At 55.8% G+C, this 23,724-nt stretch overlaps 2 protein-coding genes across 2 annotated transcripts; both read left to right on the top strand.

Annotated features, from left to right (window-relative positions):
• Nucleotides 1-3,442: 3,442 nt before the first annotated feature.
• MUSTN1 (musculoskeletal, embryonic nuclear protein 1) lies at nt 3,443-5,457 on the top strand. Its single transcript, XM_015236038.3, has 3 exons — nt 3,443-3,810; nt 4,864-4,996; nt 5,184-5,457. Exons 1-3 carry the CDS (start codon nt 3,802-3,804, stop codon nt 5,288-5,290), a joined length of 249 nt encoding a protein of 82 aa, XP_015091524.1. The 5' UTR covers nt 3,443-3,801; the 3' UTR covers nt 5,291-5,457.
• Nucleotides 5,458-7,843: 2,386 nt separating this feature from the next.
• On the top strand, nt 7,844-22,902 carry ITIH4 (inter-alpha-trypsin inhibitor heavy chain 4). Its single transcript, XM_006196542.4, has 22 exons — nt 7,844-7,951; nt 9,115-9,275; nt 11,313-11,417; nt 11,537-11,699; nt 11,830-11,940; nt 12,435-12,563; nt 13,256-13,372; nt 13,643-13,811; nt 13,912-14,037; nt 14,189-14,370; nt 14,468-14,653; nt 16,218-16,357; nt 16,582-16,739; nt 17,040-17,066; nt 17,821-17,958; nt 18,481-18,546; nt 18,743-18,769; nt 18,856-18,972; nt 20,054-20,228; nt 21,846-22,000; nt 22,137-22,233; nt 22,677-22,902. The coding sequence occupies exons 1-22, from the start codon at nt 7,859-7,861 to the stop codon at nt 22,744-22,746; spliced, it is 2,712 nt and encodes a 903-aa protein (XP_006196604.3). The 5' UTR covers nt 7,844-7,858; the 3' UTR covers nt 22,747-22,902.
• Nucleotides 22,903-23,724: the final 822 nt, after the last annotated feature.

Genomic DNA, 23,724 nt, shown 5'->3' with positions numbered 1-23,724 from the left:
ACCAGGGCAGGGAGGCCACACCACCCAGAACCTTCTTGTTAGACCTCCAGGAAAAGGTGTCCTACTCAAGCAGATTGGGTCTGAGTTGTGGCATGTGAGCCATGCTGTTGAACCAGGCACCCTGGGTTTGTCCGCTGCCTCCTGCAGTCCCTCCTGTCTGGGACATAGGGCACAAGCCTTGAGGAGGTCTTCCCAGCCCATCTTCTTCAAGGAGTCCAGAAGCAGGGGTGCTGAGAGGAGCTGGGACCTGAACGGCTGTGGGAGGTGACTCTGCTGGGTTAGGCATCTGCAGCCGGAGGGGAGAGGCGAGGCCAGGCCAGGCAAGGCGGCTTGTGAGATGGGAGCCTGTTTATGCTCTCATTTTGTGCTCTTCCCTTACCCCACCCTCGGCCGCTCCCACCAATGAAGACCAGGGGCACAGGCCCCTGTCACTTGGGTCCTGGTGGATGACAGGCATCACTGACTTACCTTAACTTTGCCCTCCTGTTTCATTTTGAACAACCTGTGGCTGCAGCTGTTTCCTATACCTCGCTGAGCCCAGAATCAGAGCTTCACTTTCAGTCTTGAGCTCCTAATGTTTCCAAACCAAGGCCTGCAGTGTAGGGGAGCCATTGTCTGTGAAGGCAGGAAACTGGGTTATGCAGACCCCAGAGGATCTCCTCGTCTCAAGGCTTGTCTTGGCACCTGCTGGGTAGTGGGTTTCGGCAACAAAGAAGTAGCCAGTGAGTGATGGTTTCTCCCTGTATCCTGATTTTCTAAGGGCTTTGGTTCCTGGGCCGTAGTTGTGCAGTTAACCAATAGGGCATGGATGATGTCTGATCACACAAGGCCTTATTGGTGTGTGGGCCTGGACGGTCTGGCCTCACGGGTGTGGCCTTACCCTCCTCCTGACATGCACGCACAAACACACACACAGAGTTTGTATTCCCTAGGAGTGGCTCCTGCAGTTTCTGAGGGCTTTTCTGTGGTACACTGTCCCAGTACAGAGCAGATGCAGAGGGCCATGGTCAGGACTTCCTTCTGAGCTGTCCTCCCTCCCTGGGATGAGTTTTCTCACCACCTGCTCCAAGGTGCCTTAAGAGGGGCAGCTCCTCACCCAGCCACATGGCAAGTATCACTGTGCTTGAGAAACCACAGAATACCAGCTGGGTACTGTGTGCCATCTGACTGATTTGTCCAACTCTGGGCCTCAGCCAAGCCACCCATCATGGAAACTTGTAAGTCAAGGTCATGAACAAGTTTCTTGTAACTAATGGAAATAACTCAGTGAGGTAGAACTGCCGTATCTGAATGAAGAGATCGTGGTTGCTCCTTTTTCCTTTCATTGCCAGTAGATTGTTGACAGTGGCAAGGAGGTTGTTGGTGAGATCCTGGGCAGCAGTGACTTCTTGGTCCACTGAGCCCGAAGACCTGCCATGTGAAGGCCTGTGGCCCATCAGTCAGCACACAGGGGGGCCTCCTGCCTCAAGCTTTAACCTGGAACAAGGCATCATGGGTTCGTGTTGCCCTGTCATGCCTTTAAAGGGAAACTATATAAAGGCTCAAATCCAATTGTATCTTCCCCTAGGCAGTGTGGGCCTGGAGGCTGCAGCCCAGAGTCCCATCTGAAGGCTGCCCCAGGAGCCTGGAGGAAGCAGCAGGCTGGACTTCACTGGCCTTTTTGCAGCCAGGCCAATGTAAATGGCTCTGGGAACCTGCTGTCAGCCAGAGCAATACCTTTTGGGGTGCAGGGCTGCCTTTAGTAGCTTCACATGCTCCCAACTAGGAGTGGAGAGCTCTCTGCTTTATCCTGTGGAACACAGGCAGCTCTGAAGGGCTTTACTCTCGGGGAGGGACCTTGAACTCCTGAGTGGGTGGGTGGGTTGGTTTAATTTGATTTCTCCTGTGAAGTTTATTAGAAGTCAGACCAATGTGAGCAAACCATGGCCTGTTTCCACTGCCCTCCCCACGGGGGCGGTTCGTTAGTGGTGTTACGATGCACAGAAACACATTTTTGGAATGGAAGGGAAGACGATGTACTCACATTGTAAAATGGTTTACAATAAAGTTTGACATCTTATTACAGTTTTTTAAAAAAGAAACCGTCACTTTTGTGGTTGTTGGTTGTGTGTTCTGTGGGGTTGCACCCAAGCTTAGTGAGATGAAGAAGATGTCCCCAGTGAGTTAGAAGGTTCTCCCCAGAAAACAGTGAGAATAAACTTGCATTGCCTCAAGGCAGATGTGGGAGCCAAAATCTGCCAAGGGAAAAAATGCGAACATACTCTGGCCATTTCTACTTCCCAGCTAACTCAAGTGAAAACTACTCTACCTCCCCTTGAGGAGCAGGAGGTGCTGGAGAGATGGAGTGTGGGGAGTAAACACCCCACATCCTTGTTCCTGAGGCCATGTTGCTGGAAGGCAGGAGCCTCGCTGGGCAGAGCGGCTGTGGAGCAGAGCTGGAGCACCGGGAGCCGGCAGCAGGGCCCTCACAGGCCGGGCCTGTCCTCAGTGCCTCTTGGCCCCTGTTCGGGGCCCTGGGTTTGTGCCCGCGGCTCTCCTAAGGCATTCCTCATGTCAGCACTTGTCTCAGATGGAGCCTGGCAGGCCTCGTGTTGGCCTCCTGGGGCCAGGACTGGGCGGGGGGGGGGGTGGTTGAGGTAGGATGAGGTCTGACAGCAATGGAGTGGCGTTTCAGATAACCCAGCGTCAGTGCCTGGTTGGGTTCTGTCTGCCTGGAGCCTTCAAGGATAAAAATACTCTCCATCACAAACTGACAAGGAGCTTGGGCATGTCTGATCCAGCGGAGTTGGCCCTGACCTTCTGCCCACGTCCACTCCCACACCCGCCGCAGGCTGTGGATGCCATGTGCCCTGAGGTCCTTCTCTTCAAGGATGGGGTGTTAGGAGCTAGCAGAGGAGTGCTGACTGACCTTCAGGGAGCCTGTCCCTCCACCCACAGCTCAGTGCCTGGAGTGGGCTTCACTTTCGCCCTCCCTCTCACCACCTAAATGTCCTCAGGCTAGGCGCCCTTCGGTGACCTTGTCTCAGTTGGCAGCTCTGTGCTGTTTCCTGCCTTCATCTCACAGGTATCCTAACCACAACACTTGCTTTCCTCCCAGCCCTTCCTGAGCACTTTGCCTCCTCCTTTGCCCCTTTGTTAAACTTGCACTGGGAGCCGGACAGAAGGTGAGGGCATCAGCAAAAATACAGCCACAGTCTCTCCACCTGTGGGCCAGGGGCAGTCCTTGAGTCCACTGAAGGCCCAGCAAGCTGGCCATGAGCATACACTCCCCAGCAGCACAGGAAGCCTCTGCCCTGCTGCTGTGCAGGGCTGGAAAGTCTCCTCTGGAGTCAAGGGAGGGGATGGAAGAAAAACAAGCTTGGAGCTGTCCACCCTGGCTCAGGGCCCTCCCTTTCCTTGGGGACACCCCCCCCACTCTGGGATGGACTGTCACAGATGGACAGCTCAGATACCCACACACACATTACAGGACCTCTGTTCATAAACACATCGCTGCCAGTCCGAGCACCTCCCACCTGCAAGTCAGCAGCTGTTCTGGCGGGTACGGGGTCCTCGTAGCTGTCTGCCTCCACCAGGGCCACAGCCCCCTAAGCAGCAGTGCTCCGTGAGCCCCCATCATCTCCAAGAATAAACTCTGAAGCCAGCAGCTGCGTGGATCTGAATCATCGTGGAGCTTTTGGCGGAGGGGGGTGACTTCCCAGGACAGGCAAGCGGACTATATAAGCTCCAGAGGCCCAGGCGCCGCGCAGATCGTGTCCTCAGCTGCTGCCTGCCAGGAAGCGGCTGTCCACAGCACCCACCATGTCCCAGGTAGGAGGGCCCAGCACAGGCCAGGCGGGTGCCAAGGGGGCGGGAGTGGAGGATGGACACTGTCATCTCTGGCAGCTGTGTCGTGAGCTGAGCTCCAGGCATAAACACAAGAGGCTCTGCCTTCCCTGGGAGGGGCAGGGCTCTGGGAGGACAACCGAGGCCCAGCTTACCCTAAGGAATCCCTGGTTAGTTTAAGTTCGGTAGTATTCCATGGATTGTTAGGAGAGGTAGGGAAAATGCGTGGTACTTCAAGACCTTTGTGTGTGTGGAGTTGTATATATTTGTAGCCATGTGTTTGTGTGTATGTACGTGTGAGCCTGGGTCTGAAGGTGTACAATTGTACCCTGGCATCTCCCCAGCAGGCTGTATCTCTGTGCGGGCATGTAATGTGTTGTCCCAGAGCCCAGGCTCAGGAACCAGGGAGTTCTTGCACCTGCCCCCAGGGCTAAGGCCTGGAGCCCATAGGCTCCTGGGAGTTGAGGGGTAGGTTAGGCACTGAGTCTGAATGTCCCCAGTCCTGGAGGGACAGACACACCAGCCTGCCAAAGGGAGGGTTGTCCTTGCTGCCTGCTCTATGGGTGGGTACTGATTTTGGACTGTGACTTCATGGGCACCTGATTCCTCTATCCCATTTTCACCCCAAAGCACACAAGGGAAACACTGGCATTCTCGAGGGAGGGGGCAGTCCCTAAGGAATGGACCTTGTGCCACCCATTGATAAGGTATTGGAATTCACAAAAAGCTTTGGAATTCAGCCTCAAAGCCAGTCCCTTTCCCCTTTGCCCATTGCGCCCAGACCTTAGCTTGGCCAGGCAGACAGATGGTGTGAGGTTGCAGTGACCATGGCCCCAGAACTCCCAGTCTGTGGGAGAAGGGTAGAGACACAGTGGTGGGTGTGAAGTACAGCAAGGAAGGCTTCTTGGAGGAGGAATGCTTTGAGTTGTCTTGAATTCAGTGAGCAGGGAAGAGGGGTCTCAGAGCCAAAGCACAAAATGGGAAAGGACTCTCAGCCTCCAGGCCTCAGGTTGTAAAGTGAGCTCTGGGCTCTCCAAGGCTGGCATTCAGGAAGCCCCCATCAAGAAGAAACGCCCCCCTGTGAAGGAGGAAGACTTGAAGGGGGCCCGAGGGAACCTGGCCAAGAACCAGGAGATCAAGTCTAAGACCTACCAGGTCATGCGGGAGTGTGGTGAGTGTTCTTGGGACAATGGGGGCGGGGGCAGCACAATAGGAGGGAGTGGGGTGGGGATTCCCTTGGGTCCTTTACTAAGAGCCGAGTTCCTGGGCTCAGCGGGGTATTCCCACAAAAGGGGTCTTTCTTCCATAGGAAGCCAGGCCGCACCCTTGACCCCACCTCCTCCCCATCCTCCCCACAGAGCAAGCTGGTTCTGTCGCCCCGTCGGTGTTCAGCCGCACCCGGACTGGCACCGAGACCGTCTTTGAGAAGCCCAAAGCCGGACCGGCCAAGAGCGTCTTTGGCTGAGAAGTGCCTGCCACCCCCATCACCACCACTGACACACCCAGACACAGGACCCTTTCCCAAGAACTCTTTTTTATGCCAGAATGTACCTTCTCACCTGCTGCATCTGGGGCTGCCACCCCTCCCCCACAGCACCTGGGAAACACCAATAAAGCAGATGCCCGAGTGGCTCCAGCGTGTGGAGGGTGTTGGTTGGTCACTGGCCAAGGCCACTAAATGTAGGGGAGGGGAGGGCAGGGTGGGTGTGGGGCATGTTCTCTACCCTTCGTGGCTGTTGCGGGGGTCCCAGAGGATAATGCAGGTGCTGTTACGGCCACTGTCACAATACTAGAAAGAGCTTTGAATGGGAAGACCTGGCACCGACTTTCTGTGTGACTTCAGACCATCTCTCCTCCTTTTCTGAGCCCCAGTTTCCCATTGTATGTGACAGGGGAGCCTGTTGGGTAAAACAAGCCATAGTCACATTGCTCAGAGTGAGGCTCATCCCTCCCCCACCTCCACAGAAGCCATGGGCATGCGTCCAGGGACCCCAAGGCTCTGTGGGACTCAGGGTCCTCAGAATTCCCTCCTCGTTGTTTATATTGCCTCCCTGCCAGCTTGCATCCCCTCAAAGACAAAGCCAAGTTGAGGCTCCTCTCTGGCCCGTGGCAGTCCGCTTCCTGAGCTTCTGTCCCCTGTCCCAAACTCAGGGCGAGCCTTCCCCTTGCCATTCCCACAGCTCTGCCTGAGCTACGTGAACACCAGTTTCTCAGCTCACCTTCGATCCCTTCCACTTCAGGCCTCAATGTCCCTGTATGCATGGAGCCATCAGACTAAGGGGGCCACAGAAGCCTGTCCAGCTGTGACAGCAAGAGCAAGGACAGTCCGGGGCTGGACTGGCAGGGTCTGGGATTGCAGGGCCTGGCTTAGGGCTGAAGCTTATAGGCGAGCTCCACCACTCCACTGGGCAGGTGGAGTGGGCTGCACAGAGCCCTTCCCACAGTCCCGGCCTCCTTATATAGCTGTTTCCAGGCTGGGCCTGTGCTCTGTGCCCCAAGGGAGCAGGCCTCTGGGGACAAGGCCTGGGCCTGCTCGCTGGGCTCCTTGGGAAGCTCCTCCCCAAGAGTGCTGAAGGGGTGTGTCCTCCCATGTAGTCCTAGTCACCCAGAGCCAACTGGAGAGCAGTGCAGATGCATGCAAAGATGCAGCTTCTGGCTGTAGTCATGCTCAGGAAGGGGAGTGTTTACTTGCAGCCACAGACACAGCTCTGGAGTCTATGATTCCCTTCCCTTGGGGCAGATGCTGCTAGCGTTGACCCAGGCGGTTGCCAGCCAGTCGCTGCCCCAGGGCCCCAAGTTGGCCCTGAGGATGGCACCTGCCCCCAGCTCCTAGCCCCTGGCCACCCCCTGGCTAGTGTCACTGAGTCCTCCTTCCCCGACCCAGGATTTGGCACCTGGCCACTTTTCTGAAGCATCTTTACCCCATCTGTGGCCCCAGACTCAGGAGACAAGCTTTCCCAGAGCCACAGGGACACAAGCACCGGCTGCGTCCAGATCCCCTAATAATTATTCACTTTATTGCTATTTGTTATGAAAGCAGGCTTTCAATTTTATTAAAGGAAAATTGGAAAAAGTCATCAGTCATCCCACCCCAGGGCCTCCAGCCACCCGTGGGTCTGCTTCCAACACTGCCACTGCCTTAGTGTGCTGACGGATCAGCATTCTGCCCTTTGTCATTCAAGCAGTGATTCACAGGCTCCACTGGCACAACTGACCTCCACACAGGCCACCTGGGTATATGCGCCAACACCCCGAAGCTCTGTTCTTTCTCTGTTCCAAGCTTCCCTCTTAGGAAATTACCTGGAGCGAGATCTGGGCCGCAACATGTGGGCATCTTTATGGCTCTCAGTTTGTGTTGCCAAGTGCAGGTCTTGTTTTGGAGGCCTTGCTGGAATTGCACCAGGAGTCCTGGCTAGAATAATGGGTCCTGAACAGCAGCCCAGGGGCCCCTGCAGAGAGAAAGGGGGCTCTTTGGCCCCACCTCTCTCTCCTCAGAAATAAGGTGTATCCATCCTGCCTTGACCCCAGCAGCTCCTGCCCCACTCAGACACCCCCGAGGGCTGTTTGGTTTCTTTGCAGCGGCCCCACTGATGTGGTCACACTGACATGGCCTCCAGGCTTCTGCCTCCCAAAAGCCGCCCTCTGGCCCTCATCTTCCTGGCCACCTCTCTGCTTCTCCCAGGCTGGGCTTATGGAAAATGGGCCGGTTCACCACTGTGTCCCCAAACCCTGGGGAATGTGGTGGCATCAGACTGGTGTGAGGGGTGGTGGTGGCCTAGTGGACCTTCCAGAAGGGGTACCAGTATCCACCTCCCACCTGACCTGCCTCTCCTCAGGACACATTCCTGTCCCCAGCCAAGGTCCACAGGACATTGACAGTTTGCCTCCTTATCTGAGGCCACTGCGAGTTTTGGCTTACAGATTCCAGTTTCCTAGAACCTGCCCCCGGAGGGGCGGGGCAGCCAGCAAGTTACTAATTCATTCCCCACTTCCTCTCAAGTTCAGAAGCCACCTGCCAGGCACTGGAGCCAAAATGAAGACTCCAGCCCCTGTCCACGCCTGGGACATCGTGCTGGTCCTGCTCTCGCTACTACTGGCCATCCTCCAGACTACCACAGCCCAAAAGGTAGCAGTGTCTGGGGCACCTGTGTGTGCGCGCGCCTGAGCATGAGTGGGGCAAGCTGGGGAGCGAGTGAAGGGGAGGAGAGCCTCAGTGTGCAGAAGTGTGTAAGTGCAGGTGAGCGCGGGTCAGTGTGCCTACAGAGAAGTGTGCTGCCCATCCAACAGGCACTACCCTCAGGGCTTTGTGGAGTGTCCCCATTTATTGGAAGGGTGATCTTGTTATTTCCAGTTCACTGGGGAGGAGATACAGCCTAGCAGGTTGTCCTGAAGGGCGGCAGGAGGTGGGGTGTGTGGCCTTAGGAGCCCAGCTTACCTCTCCCTGGCTTCTTGAGTTCCCAGAAGTTACTGATGCTTTGTATGTCTCTGTTTCCATATCTGTAGAACAGGGTGATAATAGAACCATTCAGAAGTTTGTGGTGAAGATGAAACCTCTAGTGCTATAAAGTGCTGAGTACAGGGCCCAGCACAGAACAGACACACGTGTACACAAGCCACTCGGCCCGCCACGCAGCCTCCGTGCTAAGCACAAGTGTGCCATATGCAGACAGGCAGCAGAAGTGTGGGCTCTGCCTGTGCGCAGCCCTTCGTTGGGGACCGCAGACCTCAGGCGAAGTACACATGCTTGGGGTGGGCAGTGCCTCGTGGGGATGGACAGGGCAACAGAGGAGGCCCCACGGCTGCAGGGGAAAAGGGGCAAAGCGGAAGATGCCCAGCCTTAGAGATGGACCCTCCCTGCCTCCAATTCTCCCAGCTCCTGCAGGCCCCTGGGGGAAGGCTGGCAGGAGCTGTTTTTCCCAGACAAAGGGCTTGTTTACTGCCCTTTCACTGGGCAGAGCTGAGATGGCATGGAAGCTTCCTGATTCGACAGGACCCTCTGCCGCTCACCTCTACCCCAAGGATAAGTGAGTCCCCCACAGACACACCAGGGCACAGGCACCACCCCACACCCCTTGCCTGCTTGTTCTCCGAGGGGCACTATGGCCCTGTAGGGTGGGGCATGAAGCACACAGCTGCTTCTGATTTAAGTGGAGGATTCACATGTGAAATGGTTCATGGGATTTTGCCTGAGGCCGGGTCAGTGGCTTGATTGGAGTTGGGGGCCAGGGTCAAGGCCCACTCTTGAAGAGCACTGGAACAACCCCACTCCTTCTTCTTTCACTGTTCCAGAATGGCATCAACATCTACAGCCTCACTGTGGACTCCAAGGTCTCATCCCGATTTGCCCACACAGTTGTCACCAGCCGGGTGGTCAACAGGGCCGATACTGTGCAGGAGGCCACCTTCCAGATGGAGCTGCCCAAGAAAGCCTTCATCACCAACTTCTCCATGTAGGTGTCCTGCCTTCCCCCGTGTCCCTCCTCCCCAACCCAGCACTGTGACACTGTGGCCCCTGTGCCCCAATCAGGAAGAGGGCCTCTTCTTGGAATAAAGGCCTGAGGTATGTGTGCTCCACCTGTAGGCAGTACAGGGAACAGAGGTTTTACCCAGGAAATTCTCAAAGATGTTGCCCTCCCTGCGTCCCTTCCTCCCTGCCTCCCTCCCTCCCTCCACTGGTCACTCCCACCATCCATCTCTCCCTCCATTCATTCATTCACCATCCCTAAGTGCTGCCCAGGTGGCAGGTAGAGAACCGCGGCATGTTTGGGTCTTTGCCTTTGAGAAGTACAGACTTGGAGCATCCTGAGGCCAAACCCAGGCAGGAGAGAGTCACCAAAAGGCAGATTCTAGCTCAGAATACAGGAAACTTCCTAACCCCTGAGCTGCCCTACAATGAAGCAGTGCCTCAAGGAGGGGGACCACCTCCTTGTCACAGAAATTCTAGGCCAGCTGGTTCCCCCACCCTCAAGTGGGATACTGCAGGGGGGTGTTCTGCTCTGGGTCAGAGCCTGCATTAGGAGGCCCTGGGGTTTCTGTGGACTCTGTGAGCCAGTGATGATCCTCACCTTGTCCTCTACTGTCCGCCCCCACCCTCCCATCTCAGTTTTGCAATGTTTGCTAAATGCAAGAGAACTCTCTGTCCATCCCTGGCCCCACAGGAGAGGCAGTGGTTGAGGACAGGCCAGAGAGGCTGATCCCAGAAACTTAGGGAAGGCCACGAGTTGCGCAGAGAGCGAGCATCTCGGGCAGAGTTCCCAGTGTACCCTGAGACCTCTGAAAACCTGCGTCAGGGGCCGGGTCCCTGTGGTTGCCTCCTCCTTATCTCTCTGCCCACCCCTCTCCATCAGCCCTGCTTTTTTTCACCCCAGAGCCAGGCCTGTGCTGCCCAACTTGTAGCATGAGCTTCACAGGCTGCACCCCACCTCCCATGTGGGTGCCACAACCAGCAAGTTGCAAGGCTGTGGGCCTGTTGAATCTGCTGAGAGCCCAGCTGGGCCCAGCTCCTGCTGCTGCATGAGGCAGGGAAGCGGAGGGCAGGGTGCCCTGCTCCTTGACCTGGCCAGGAGCTCCAGTTGGGCATCTGCGGGGAGGAGCGCTATAGCCCAGCACCAGCCCCATCCCCATCCCCAGCCCAGAGTTAAATTGTGACCAGGAAATTCAGGAAGGTGGGGAGGAGGAACATTCGGTCCTGGCATCCTGGCTGCCCCCTCCCCACCCACTCCTGGACACTCTCATCCTCTCACACCACCCTAGATGGAGCAGTTAGCCTGCTGCATCCCTACTCACCCCATGAGGAGGTTCTAGGGTGGTCATTTCCTTCCAAAGGAGCAGCCCAGGCAGTTCTCTCTCAGTCCCACAAAAATGGCTGCTAGGATTGTGTCCGGGCCCCAAGAAGCCCCATCCACCTGTTGTCCAAAACCTCCTTCCCCAGAGGCCAACCTCCCTGCAGAGGGGCTTGCCCCGTGTTGGCAGGAAGAAAGGGCAGCCTCAGAGGAGAGGAGTCAGAGCCTTTTCAGCACCGTGTCTCCCCTGGCCTGGGAGCCGGCATCTCCCTCCTCCTCAGCCTGCCCCTCACAGCTGGGCACAGGGCTGCATGGAATGTGGCTCAGAAAGCCCTCCCTGGTGACTGACCAGTTCATCTGGGAACAGTCCATGGGATGTGGGTCCAGACAGGGAGGGAGAAGAGAGGCTGGGTCCTGGCTCAGCCCTGCCTCCTCTGCAGCCTCCATCCCAGCTGTTTAGTAAAACGCATGTTTACCGACATGGTGTGTGGCTCGGGGTAGACGCAGGCCTGTGGCACCCCACCCACACTGGAGCCCCACACAGAGCCCTGTCCACAGGTGCGTAATAAACAGGTGGGCTCAGGTAGAGATAGGAGTCACTCTGTCAAGAGGCACACAAAGTTCCGGATAGGCTCCCAGGAGAAGGCAGGATTGCAGTGGGCCTCCCCTACCGGGCTCTCGACAACTCTGTCCCTCCTGCCCCAGGATCATCGATGGTGTGACCTACCCAGGGAACATCAAGGAGAAGTCTGTAGCCCAGAAGAAGTACAGCGCTGCCGTGTCCAGAGGAGAGAGCGCCGGCCTCGTCCAGTGAGCCCAAGGCGGTAGGGGGGACCCTGTTGCCCCTGCCTTCAGCCCTTTAGCCTTGCTCCCACCTCCAGTGGCCATACCTCCCCTTGAGGGGAAGGCCTGATGCCTTCTTCCCCCAGGGCCACTGGAAGAAAGACAGAGAAGTTCCAGGTGTCGGTCAGTGTTGCTCCCGCTGCCAAGGTCACTTTCGAGCTGGTGTACGAGGAGCTGCTGTCACGGCGTCTAGGAGCATACGAGCTGCTACTGCAAATTCATCCTCAGCAGCTGGTCAAGCACCTGCAGGTACCTGGTGCTGCCTCCTCTTAGAAGGCCTCCTAGATCACCCCACTCTGCTGAGGGCGGTCCCTCCTTCCCCCATGCCTCCTGTAAGGGCAAGGCCTAGCAGACCCGGTAACCCACTTCTTGCCTCTAGATGGACGTTCATATCTTCGAGCCTCAAGGCATCAGCTTTCTGGAGACAGAGAGCACCTTCATGACCAATGAACTGGCAAAGGCCCTCACCACCTTCCAGAACCAGACCAAGGTGGGCCTGCTTATGGTCTGTGGTTGAGGGTTCCAAGGGGCCTGTCTTCAGGTTGGCCCTATGAGCCTGAATTTCCAGAGAGTGGGACTATTGGACAGAATCTCTGAGCTGGAGGGACTCGTGAGGTTCCTGTGTTCATGTTGTCATTTGGCAGACAGGGAGGGCAAGGTGTAGGGAAGGCTGGTGGGTACTGGTTTGAACCCTTAGATCAGGGGAGAAGACTGATGTGAGGGCCCCAGGACCAGGTAGGGAGGAGGAGCTGGCTGGATCACATCCTGAGCCCAGCCCTTCCTTGCACAGATCTAGGAGCAGGGGATTCACTCACAATCCCTGCCCTCCAGGGAGGCAGTCTATCTGACAGCTCAGCCTGAGAGAAAATTCCCTGGAATTTGACCCAAGGCTGCATCCTGGCGTTCTCTCTTCAGATGGGGATGAAGGGTGTTGTTAGCACTGCCTCACTGCTCCTCCCAACTTCAGCTTGGTCTTTTTTCCAGGCTCACATCCAATTCAAGCCGACGCTCTCTCAGCAGCAAATATCTCCAGAGCAACAGGACACAGTCCTGAATGGCAACTTCATCGTCCGCTATGATGTCAATCGGACCTCCTCTGGGGGTTCCATTCAGGTGCGTGGGCTCCAGGCAAGAGAAGGGCCACCAAAAAATCCATCCACCCTCAAGGGCCTGAGCCCTATTCTATTCTAGAATAGAATAGAAGAGAATAGGCCCTAGCCCTATTCTAAAAGAAAAGACAAAATAACCACCCCTAGTTATCGGTGTGCACCAGGGGCAACACAGAAAATAGGCAGTTTAGTTGTGTCGTCCCTGAAACAATTCCCTTTCAGAAGCAAAAAATTTCATCTCTACTGAAGAGCTGCGCTACAGAGTTTCCCTTGTTGCTTCGGCTGCCAGGAGGCTCACAATTCAGTTTTATGCTCAATTGCAGTAGCTTCTTTAACACAAGTTTCTGGCATCTTTTGATGGACCTTGTTTTTGGAGTCTTCACTTTTTTGATGGACCTCAGGTTTATTATGTCTGAACCCTTTAGTATGAGCTACCTCAAATATGAAAACAAATAGGAGGTAAAGTAGGCATAGAGTTCTGGTGGGCCATGCATGAGCAGGGAAGCCTTCTCTGTAAGGGAAGGGCTGGACTGAGCCCTAAAATATGGCAGGGATTTGGGCAGGTTAGCAGGGGAACAGGGGTGGAGGGGTTGGAGTGAAGAGAGCATAGAAACGCCAGGACTGGGGGTGAGGAGGCTGGTTGGGGTCAGGGCAGGGCTGAAGCTCTTATACCTGTGCATCTCACTTTGGTCACAGATCGAGAATGGCTACTTTGTGCACTACTTTGCCCCTGAGGGCCTGTCCACGCTATCTAAGAACGTGATCTTTGTCATTGACAAGAGTGGCTCCATGAGCGGCAGGAAAATACACCAGGTGGGTCCCGTGGGCCAGGGCAGGGTCCTGAAAACATACAGACGTAAACATACAGACACTGTCAGCTCTGGTCCAGCAGGCGGACCTGCCCTCCTCCATCTTCATGGGTAAGGATTTCCCCCTCACTCTGAAGTGGTCAGAGTTATGAGGCAGGACCTGCCTCTGAAGCATTCACCACGTCCCCACTCCAGATATGAGCCCCAGGGTGCAGCCCCAGGGTACCTGAGGCCCCACTGAGACACCCACCTTGTGTCCCCTTCCCCTGACCAGACTCAGGAAGCCCTACTTAAGATCCTGGATGACCTCCGCCCCTACGACCAGTTCAACCTCATCAGCTTCAGTGGGGAAGCAACCCAGTGGAAGCCACAGCTGGTGCCAGCCTCAGCTGAGAATGTGAAGGAGGCCAAGAGCTACGTTGCCGGCATCCAGGCCCAGGGAGGTGAGGCCCTCTGCAGCCCCACGTGGCCGGGGCTTCTGGGGCACCAAGCCCGGTCTGGGGCACCTGGCTGGGAGCCACCCTGAGAGTGTGTTTCCCTCAGGGACCAATATAAACGATGCGATGCTGATGGCCGTGCAGCTGCTGGAAAGAGCCAACCGAGAGGAGCTGCTGCCTGCAAGGAGCGTCACCCTCATCGTCCTCCTCACTGACGGTGACCCCACTGTGGGTGAGGCACTGCCAGCACCTCCAGCCCGGCTTGCTGTGGGACCTGGGGCTAGGAAGGAAGTGGCTGAGACCTCTCTGGCTCTGAGATTCCAGAAATATCCATTGACCAAAATCACTGTTTTCTCACCCCCTCCCCAAACCACGGAGTCCAGGGGAGACCAACCCCTCAAGGATCCAGAAGAATGTGCAGGAAGCCATCGATGGTCAGTACAGCCTCTTCTGCCTGGGCTTTGGCTTCGACGTCAGCTACGCCTTCCTGGAGAAGCTGGCACTGGACAATGGCGGCCTGGCCCGGCGCATCTATGAAGACTCCGACTCCGCCCTGCAGCTCCAGGTGCCCACGTTTCCCTGCTGGGCTACATGAGTGAGGGATGGCACAGACAGGCGGGCAGACCCCAGCCCGGCCCTCATGACACCCCCCTACCCTGCAGGACTTCTACCAGGAGGTGGCCAACCCACTGCTGACGTCAGTGGCCTTCGAGTATCCAAGCAACGCTGTGGAGGCCGTCACACAGGACCACTTCCGGTTGTTCTTCAAAGGCTCCGAGTTGGTGGTGGCTGGGAAGCTCCGGGACCAGAGCCCTGATGTACTCTCCGCCAGAGTCAGGGGGCAGCTGGTAGGTGTGACCAGTGCTTCTGGAGGGGATGGGTAGCAGGGGCAGGCAGTCAGAAGGACTGGGTTCAAATCCCAGCCTGCCAGGCCCCAGCCAGTTGACCTTGAGCAAGTTACAGAGTATCCTCTGCCACTTGCCAATGATGTGTCCCCGCTATGTTGGCTCCTAGTGGAGATTCAACAAGATGACATGATTTTCTGAGAGCACCTGTGCAGGGCCAGCATGCAGTAGGCGCTCAAAGGTCAATCAGTGCTGCTGCTGCTGCTGTTCTCGAGGGCACCAGGTGCTTGGCATCCCCTCCAGTCCTCACACCAGCCCTCTGAGGTTGCCGTCAGGCAGGAAGGGCTGCTCCCATTTGACAGATGAGCAGACTGACATCCAGGCAGGGCAGGCGTCTTGCCCTGGGCCCCACTGCAGCCGAGTCAAGAGCCCATCTCACCATTTCATGCCCTGTCCCTGCCCAGCGTTCCCTGCCTCTGTGCCACAGGAGGCCCTCTCATTCCACAAAGAGAAACAGCACTTCTTTAGGCCCTGGGGATACTGCCTTCATGGGAGAGATGGTGTGGGTAAATCGTCACACAAACAAGGTGCTGCAGGCTGATATGTCCCTGCAGATAAACCCGAAGACTCAGGGGAACAGCACTGGGTACCCCTACCTGGCCTGGGGATCAGGGAGGGCTTCCTGGAGGAGGCTCAGCTGAGACTGAGGGATGAGTAGGAGGTGGCAGAGGCCAGATGGAGAGACATAGGAATGTTCCAGGCTTGCATGGCAGGCAGGCAGCACGTGTGGGGAGTGTGGCAGGTGGGCAAGGCAAGCAGGCATGGGGGAACCCAGGGTCATGTCTCAGGGGAAGTAGTCAAGTGTCATGTTGGGCAGGGCATGTCCTTTGACCAGTCTGCTACCTCCCGGAGGTGAGACCTGGGGCAAAGCACTTACCCTCCCTGTGCCTCAGTTTCCTGCTGTATACGGATGGAAATAAGCCACCTTACCCACCTTGTAAAGCTGCAGTGGGGATTAAGTTCTCGAGCAATGTGAACACTCCATACAGTGTAGCAGCTGAAGTTATCCTGGAGGCCAGTGGTTCCCAACATGCGGAACCCAAGGTGAATTGGGGTAGTTCACAGCAAACCTCTCTTTGTTTGAGTACTTATGTATCGATTTTACTGTGTTCTAAAAAATAATTCGAACCCCAGACCTAAGATTTCACAGGTATTGCTGCTAGGGACAAGGCCAAGAGTGTTAGTCTATTTAAAGTTTGTTTAAGAAAAACCATCAAACAAATAGCTATACTCCTGGAAGAGGGCAAAATTCTTGCCACTCCTGGTTCTGCGCCCGCTGTATTGCACTAGGATAGTTTGCTACCGTCTGTTTCCACCTCCTTATCATCCTTGGAGGCTCTCACACCCCTAAACACCCTCCCTACCCTCCATTCTACTCAAAGGAAACATGGTCCTTGCAGCCCGCGCTGCCCCAGCCAAGTTTCTTGTGGAAGTGCAGGGCGGCGCCAGGCCAGGCGCAGATGTCAGGCCTTCACTGCTGCTGTCCTGGCCGGGCCCCTCTTTCCAGAACCTGGAGGACATCACCTTCGTAACAGAGTCCAGTGTGGCAGAGCAGGAGGAGGCGTTCCGGAGCCCCAAGTACATCTTCCACAGCTTCATGGAGAGACTCTGGGCGTACCTGACCATCCAGCAACTGCTTGAGCAAATGTGGGTGGGCACACCCTCAAGGGCCCCTCAGCACCTCCCCAAGCCCTTCCTCGGTGGGGCAGACACAGCTGGCACGGGCATCTCCTAGAGATGGAGACGGGGTGGTGGTGTCATGTCTGAGCTCCAGACTCTCAGCAGGAGCCTCCAAGAAGGGTCTGGAAAGGAGAGAGAATCTGACTGGGCACCCAGGGACCTGAAGAGCCACTGGTGTCCTCCACCTGCAGGGTCTCGACGAAGTCAGATGCTGAGAAGCAGGCCCTTGAGGCCCGAGCTCTGAGCTTGTCACTCAACTATAGCTTTGTCACCCCCCTCACATCCATGGTGATCACCAAACCCGAAGGCCAAGAACAGTCTGAAGTTGCTGAGAAGCCTGTGGAAAATGGTGGGTGTGACAGCAGAGTTCTGACCCAGCGTTCTCCCCCATCCCTCCCCTACACCCCACACAAGACCTCACCCCTGCCTCCTACAGACTCTTAGGAGCCCCATTTCATTCATGAGGAAACTGAGTCCAGGTCTCCTAACCCCGCCAGATTCACTGTACCTATGTAGTGGTATGGGTTGGGAAGAAGATTAAATAGAAGCACTTCAAATATATCAAAACCACCCTGACAGTGTCTCTCTCTCTCTCTCTCTCTCTCTCTCTCTCTCTCTCTCTCTCTCTCTCTCTCTTTGTTTTATCCAGAAAGCAGACGCAGGAACGTCTACTCAGGTAAGGGCCTAATACCCTCTAAGACTGGCCTGGGTGACTGTTGGCTGACCCAGGGCCTATAGTACAGTGACCATAAGGTTGCTGGCCAGGGCCTCTCCAACCCAGCCCTGCTCAGGAGGGAGTGTCATCTGCCTAAGCACGTGGGTACATTTAGTTACCTGTTTATTCAGACTGGCTGCCACTCAGGCCCTGTCCTGGGCACCAGGGACACAGCCCCCATCCCCCTGGGGGTCCCAGAAAGGTATGTCCAAGAAGCAAACCCAGGTCTCTCTGATTTCCAGGTCCTGCTCTCTTTGGATCTCATTCCATGAGAGACAGAATGTCCAGAATAACAGGTAGCAAAAAAGGAGAGGGTAGAGGAAGGGGATACTGAGCGAACCCTGACCCTGCCACAGACTGTCAGGGGATGACTTCCCTGGCTCGCCTGACTGACGGTGGGGCTGGGGCTCAAATTCAGTTGTGTCTGATTAGGAGACAGCGGTGCAGACCCTGTCCTTTCTAAAAGAAGAGGCTGGAGAGGACAAGGTAGTTTGAGGGGCACTGCCAGCGGGGGTGGGGGTGCCCATATCCCAGCAGGGAGGCATTCAAGAAGGGTCCATTGTTCCAGCTGTGAATTTCTCCCAGGGTGCTGGGTGTGGGAAGGGGAGCCATCTGCCATCTCCGCCTCCCTCTCCTGGGGTGGGTCCCAGAGCCCTGGCTGTGGGGACCCAAAACACTGCTTGAGAAAAGACTGCATGTGTTAACTTTTCCAAAGCCGGAGTTTTCGGGCAGGGACCCGGCTTCCCAATGAGATTCAGACAACGTGGACCTCCTGGACCTATTCATCCTCCTTATCTTCCTGATCCATCCCACCACACGACCTGGGGAGCAGTGCTACCAGACATTGCATTAGGTAAGCCTCTTTCTGATCCTCTGAGGGTCTAGTTTCCTCAAGATGCACCTGCCTGTGCAGTTGGATGACCTAAGCACCACCCACAGGGCTAGGCACAGACCAGGGAGAGCTGCTCTAAGGCATGATGTTGAGAACTGCGTCCCTTTTTTTTTCACTGAATTGGCTTCATTACACTCTGTAGGCTGGCTCAGGATGGAACGTTCTAGAAAGGGAAGGTTTCCTCCTTTCCCAAAGCCAACAGTAGTCCCTTGAGCTGTTTCTCATCTCCGAATCTGGACTCGGACACAGCCGCAGAGCCATGCTAGATCCTGTCTCCTCAGCGTTTTCCCTAATAGCATGCTCTTCTGGTTGAAAGCTCTCTTTGCAAAGGCTCTTCTAGATTGGGTGCATGTGAGGCAGGGATCATGGGGTTGGAGCTCGGTGGGTGGCAGGTGGCAGTGAAGGCTGGCAGGCATGCCGATTGCTTTGAATCCTGACTACCTTCTCCCTTTCTGTTTCTGGCTGTTCCTGCACTAATTTCAGCTTCAGTGTCATCAGCTACCTCAGCTCCTGACCAAGCATCTCGTGACCTGGATATAAGAATCAAAGGTGCCCCCAGGCCAGAGCCCCCGCAGTAGTAGTAGTAGGGAGAGCCTGGGAGGGGAGAGCCCCAGGAGCTCTACAGCCCTGCCGCGTGGGTTTCTCAGCGGAGAAAGAACCAACCACACCCTCTGCTGCTCCACTCCTCAGCCCGCTACTGCTCCCCGGAAGGGGCTGCCTAAACCCAGACTTTTTCTTCTTTCAGAAACAACCACGACAGCCCCACCCCCAGGTAAGTGCCAGCCCCCTTCAGCCTCCTCCCTGTCCTTGCCCCTTAACCTGCTCTACCTGCCCCTAAAACCACACCTGCTGTCTCAGCCCCCATCCAGGCTCCTTCCGTCATCCTGCCTCTGCCTGGCCAGAGCGAGAACCGGCTCTGTGTGGACCTCAAGCACTCTCAGGGTCTTCTGAACCTGCTCTCAGACCCTGGCCAAGGTGAGAGGTGCACACCCCGTCATCTGCTCAGACCCAGACACCCCCAGCTTCCCACCTCGGAGACAACAGTAGGACACCTGCCTGCGAAGACTCCCGGGCAGACCTGGTCCCAGGTGGTAGCATGGCCACGCCCCTGAGCACTGGCACATGCACTTACACATCTGCACCACAGACCTTTCACTGGGCACCATGTATGCAGGCCTGGGTGGCCTGCACCCCAGGGTGACCAGATGTGGGCTTGCCCTCAAGACATGCCTTACTTCAGGGGTGGGGAGACAGACCTGGGTACAGAGCAGCACAGTGGCCTGTAGTCAGTGCCCAGAGCACCGTGGACATGAGCACAGAGGAGGAGATAAGAGCAGTCCGAGGGGCAGGGGAGACTGCCCAGGATCATATGGGGTTGACTGGGCCTTGGCAGGCAAGTGGGGGTCCATGAGGCAGAGGAACGGGTAGGCCGAAGCACTAAGCCCTGAAGTGGGCTGTAGAGGGTGTGGAGGAGGAACATGGGGGGAGGAGGTAGGTGTACTGGCCCCTCAACCCCCAGGAGGGTCTTCCTGGCTGATCTGAGCTCTCAGGTCAGATGTGGGGACGCACAACCCTCGGGATGCTCACACATACACACCTGCAGAGCCACTTAGAGTCCACGAACATCCACGGCCCCTCGGTCCCCCCAGACCCACACGGTCTCCCTCTTCACCATGCCAGGCCCACAGTCTATTTGCTCCCTGAGGCCACTGATTCTCCATCTCTCTCTTGGCCACAACACCCAGCTCAGGGCCAGGCACACTACAGGGGCTTTACGTACGTTTCCTGGCTTCACACAAGACCTGCCTCCTCAGAGGGCTCACCTGAAGGTGGCCATCTCCGAGGACTTGGGGGCCTCTCCAAAGCCACAGGAAACCAAGGGATGAGTGGAAAGACCATGGGAAGCAGGCCCGCAGTGTGAGGGGTGCCAGGGAAGGGGTCGGGGAGGTGAGTGGGTGAAGAGCAGCTCTGGGGGATGTAACTGGGGGCACCTCCTGTTCAGGCCAGTGCCCAGCCAAGGCCACAGCTCCCACCTCTCTGCTCCTGGCCCTCTCAGGTGTTGAGGTGACTGGCCACTATGAGATGGGGAAGGCCAAGTTCATGTGGATTGACGTGACCTTCAAGAACCCCCAGCTGCAGGTTCGTGCATCCCCTGAGCACGTGGTAGTGACTCGGAACCGGAGAAGCTCTGCGTACAAGTGGAAGGAAACTCTGTACTCGGTGATGTCCGGGTAAGCCGCAGGTTGGGGGCCGATGGTTACGTGATGCCACGGGCCTGGGGAAGGAGTGGCTGGGCATGAGTCCTCTGCAGTGGGCCACGCCCAGAGGAGGGGTAGAAGTGCAGAGAACCCTGCACATACCCCTCCTGCCCTGGAGGGTGCCAAGGGATTGTCCTGAGGACCTGGCTGCCCTCACCCAACCCAGGTCACTGTCCCGTGCAGGGGACTGTGTGGTTTGAAGCTGCTCTGCTGCTAATCCTGCGTGACCCTAGGCAGGCCGCTTAGCCCCTCTGAGCCTCCGTTTCCTCATTCCTAACTAGGGATAATCATCCTAGCCCTGAGATGGAGGGCTGAGGGGAAGATCCAGTGAGAGAATGTGGTTGGGAGCATTTGCCCATAGGCAGTGTGGTGCCCACTGGGCACATGGGAAGACGCACTTACTATGTGGTGAGGTAACCATGACAATAGTGAGAGGCTGGAGAGTGCTGTCCACCAAGAAAAGTTACGAATGTCATCCTTAACCAACTGTTGAAGCTCTTATGTGGAGAGACGTGTCCCTCTGGCATCAATCCCAGGCAACTGGGAGTAGAGGTGGATGGTGACCTCTTCCAGTGGGGTTGCCCCACCATGGAGCCTTCCAGAGGTAGCTCTCCAGCTCTGGGTGTCACAAAGGGCCTAGGAGAGAGGCCGAGGACCCTGTCTGTCTTTGATCAGTGCCCTCCAAGCCCCCGGCCTGTGCCAAGTATGGAGAGCCTTGTCCACTCCCTCTCCCCCAGCTCCTCCGCAGACTGGTTTCCACTTGATAATGTGAGTGCACCCCTGGGGAATCTGAGGCGCTCACCTGAAAAGCTCCCAATTTCATAAAAGATCTTCAAGTTTCCTGTTATCTGATAAATACACAAAGATCAATCGGATTTCTGTGCATTGGGGCATACACACTAGAGGATAGAATAAAGAATTCCTATCAACCGTGGTGATAGAAAGTCCACACACTTTCATGAGCTACAGAAGATACATGTAAAGAAAAACAGACCACAGCTTTTACGTTGAACTGTGTCAACAACAAGACAGTGTAAGTTTAGGGCAATTCCATTCTTTAATAACCTCAGAGTAACAGTAGGGCCTTATTCAACGTGCTTAAAGGAGTCTAACGTTCCTAAGAAAACCAAAATGGTGAGAATTTCAAAGATGATTTTAAGTAAAAAGGGAGGGCATAGACTGAGAAGGACTTGCCCTTCCTGGCCTTAAAACACACAATTAAACACTAATCATCAGAAGAAAGTGGGGCTAGCCATACAACCAGAAGGAACAGAGGAAATGTATCTGAGAACCCTCAAGTTGTATAAAAACTAATTCATGAGAAGTCAAATGTAAGAAACTAGATGAAAAGGGACTATTATTTTATTTTATAAATAATGCTGGGATAACCAGGTATCGGTAAGTTAACTTTGGTTCCAGTTGACTGAGGAAACTGAAGCCCAGAAGATTTAAAGGACTGCCCACCAAAGGCCACACTAGGAAATCCTGAGGACAGGAGGGCAGCCCCCGCCCACTGCCACCCCGCTGCCCAGGTCCCCTGTGGGTGTCTCCATGCCTCCCTTCCTACTCAGGACACGGGTTTCCCCACAGCCTCAAGATGACCATGGACAAGGCAGGGCTCCTGCTGCTCAGCAGCCCAGACAGGGTGACCTTCGGCCTGCTGTCCTGGGACGGCCCTGGGGAGGGGCTCCGACTCCTTCTACGGGATGCTGACCGCTTCTCCAGCCGTGTCAATGGAACCCTTGGTATGCAGCCCATGGCCTGGGCTCAGAGCATCCTCAGAAGCCACTTCTGCCTGTGAACAGGCAGTGCCCTCACCTCTGCGTGTCCCCCAGCCTCCCTCTGTTTTTATTCTTCACTGACCTGCCCTTTATGTCTCAGGCCAGTTTTACCAGGACGTGTTCTGGGGGCCCCCAGCAGCAGCAGATGACAGCAAGCGAACCCTGAGGGTTCAGGGGCGTGACCACTCTGCTACCAGGTGACTCAGCACAATAGGCCACTGAGCCCAACCAGGGATGGGGACTTGGAGCTGGTCTCTGGGACCCCGACTCCTCTGTCCCTGCCTGGGAACTAGACAGTCAGGTGACAGATTCATGGCTTAGACAAGTCTGACCCAGCTTTCAGTAACCCCACAAAGGGAGATCAGCTCAGACCCACAGAAAACACACAGCCCAGAGATCATTAGGGTGAGCTGGGGGCAGTAGGAGCACCCCCTGGGTTCTCAGAGCCCTGGACCCTGGAGACCACATACAACTGGGTCCCCTTGGGTGTCCAGCCTTTGTCAGCCTGTGCTGGCAGGAACTCTGAGGGGAGGGGCCCCAAGACCATCCACCTTCCATGTTCCTACATCCAGCTGTCTCCCTCTCTTCCCACCACACCTGAGACATGCTGACCACCTATCTGTCTGTGTGTTTATCCTAGAGAGCTCAAGCTGGATTACCAAGAGGCGCCCCCGGGAAAAGAGATTTTCTGCTGGTCTGTGGAGCTGTAGTCCTGATGGGAGGAGTAATGCCCATCCCCCATGCCGCCCCCCTCTATGCAGATGGCTGCCACCCTGCAACTACAAGGCCACCTGTGGGGCCAGAAACATCATGGGGAGAGGTACTTGCACTCATTAAAATAAAGAGAGGTGGTATGAGCCCAGGGAGTGGGCGTCTCTGGTTCCATCTGGCCAAATTCTAGGGCCTCGGAATTGCACCTTGAACACAGTGTGTCGTGTAACATTAGAGTCTTCTGCCATCAGCCCTTCAAAGGCCTGTGGCCAGTAAGGCCCACAGAGAGCTTTTAGTCTAGTCCCTTCATTTTACAAGCAGGAAAACTGAGATCTAGAGATATTAAACTACCCAGTTAAAATGTTGCTCTAATCGGGGGCCCAGGACGGGAGAACATTCTCTGGGAGCAGGGTTCACTCTGCTGTATGGTTACATGGTCTGTGAACACCAGTTTTGACTCAAAAAAAGAGAGTGACCTGAGTAGAAGTTCATTATAGGCCAACTCCCCAACCTTCTCAGCAAACTTCGGGGCCCTTTGCAAGACACAGTCTGATTTTCACACCTGTGCTCAGAAACAGGCCTGTCTCATCACCACTTTGCAAAGAAGTTGGCTCTGGAAGACAAAGGAGACAGAGGGGAGGCCCCCGTCCCAGGAGGGAAGCCAGGGTTTCTTTCCAGGAGCCTGGGCTGTTTGAGGGTCTCCTCTCCTGTCCACACCCCAGGGTTAGGCACCCCAAAGATTCCACCCAATTCCTGCAAAGGCAAAGCACGCTTTAAAACCATTTATAATTATTCCACCTACTTCTTCAAATGACAAAAGTCTTCGGCTTACAAATAAAAAGCAGGAGGAGAATAAAACCAAAGATGATGAGGATGAAAATAAGAGAAAAGAGCCAAGCTGGGGGAGAGTTAAATCAGAGACACCAGGGTAGGGGAAGCTGCAGCAGCAAAAAGCTTTGCTCTGAGCTTCCTGGCAG

The sequence above is a fragment of the Vicugna pacos genome, chromosome 17 (assembly GCF_048564905.1).
Source record: "Vicugna pacos chromosome 17, VicPac4, whole genome shotgun sequence".
Taxonomy (NCBI): Eukaryota; Metazoa; Chordata; class Mammalia; order Artiodactyla; family Camelidae; genus Vicugna; species Vicugna pacos.
This window is presented reverse-complemented; position numbering and strand designations above follow the sequence as displayed.

Coding starts and splice junctions, on each gene's coding strand:
- MUSTN1 (XM_015236038.3), top strand. Junction 4,997..5,183: donor CCAGGTCATGCGGGAGTGTG/GTGAGTGTTCTT, acceptor TCCTCCCCACAG/AGCAAGCTGGTTCTGTCGCC.
- ITIH4 (XM_006196542.4), top strand. CDS start 7,859: ATGAAGACTCCAGCCCCTGTCCACGCCTGGGACATCGTGCTGGTCCTG. Junction 14,371..14,467: donor ACTCCGCCCTGCAGCTCCAG/GTGCCCACGTTT, acceptor CCTACCCTGCAG/GACTTCTACCAGGAGGTGGC. Junction 18,547..18,742: donor CCTGGATATAAGAATCAAAG/GTGCCCCCAGGC, acceptor TTCTTCTTTCAG/AAACAACCACGACAGCCCCA.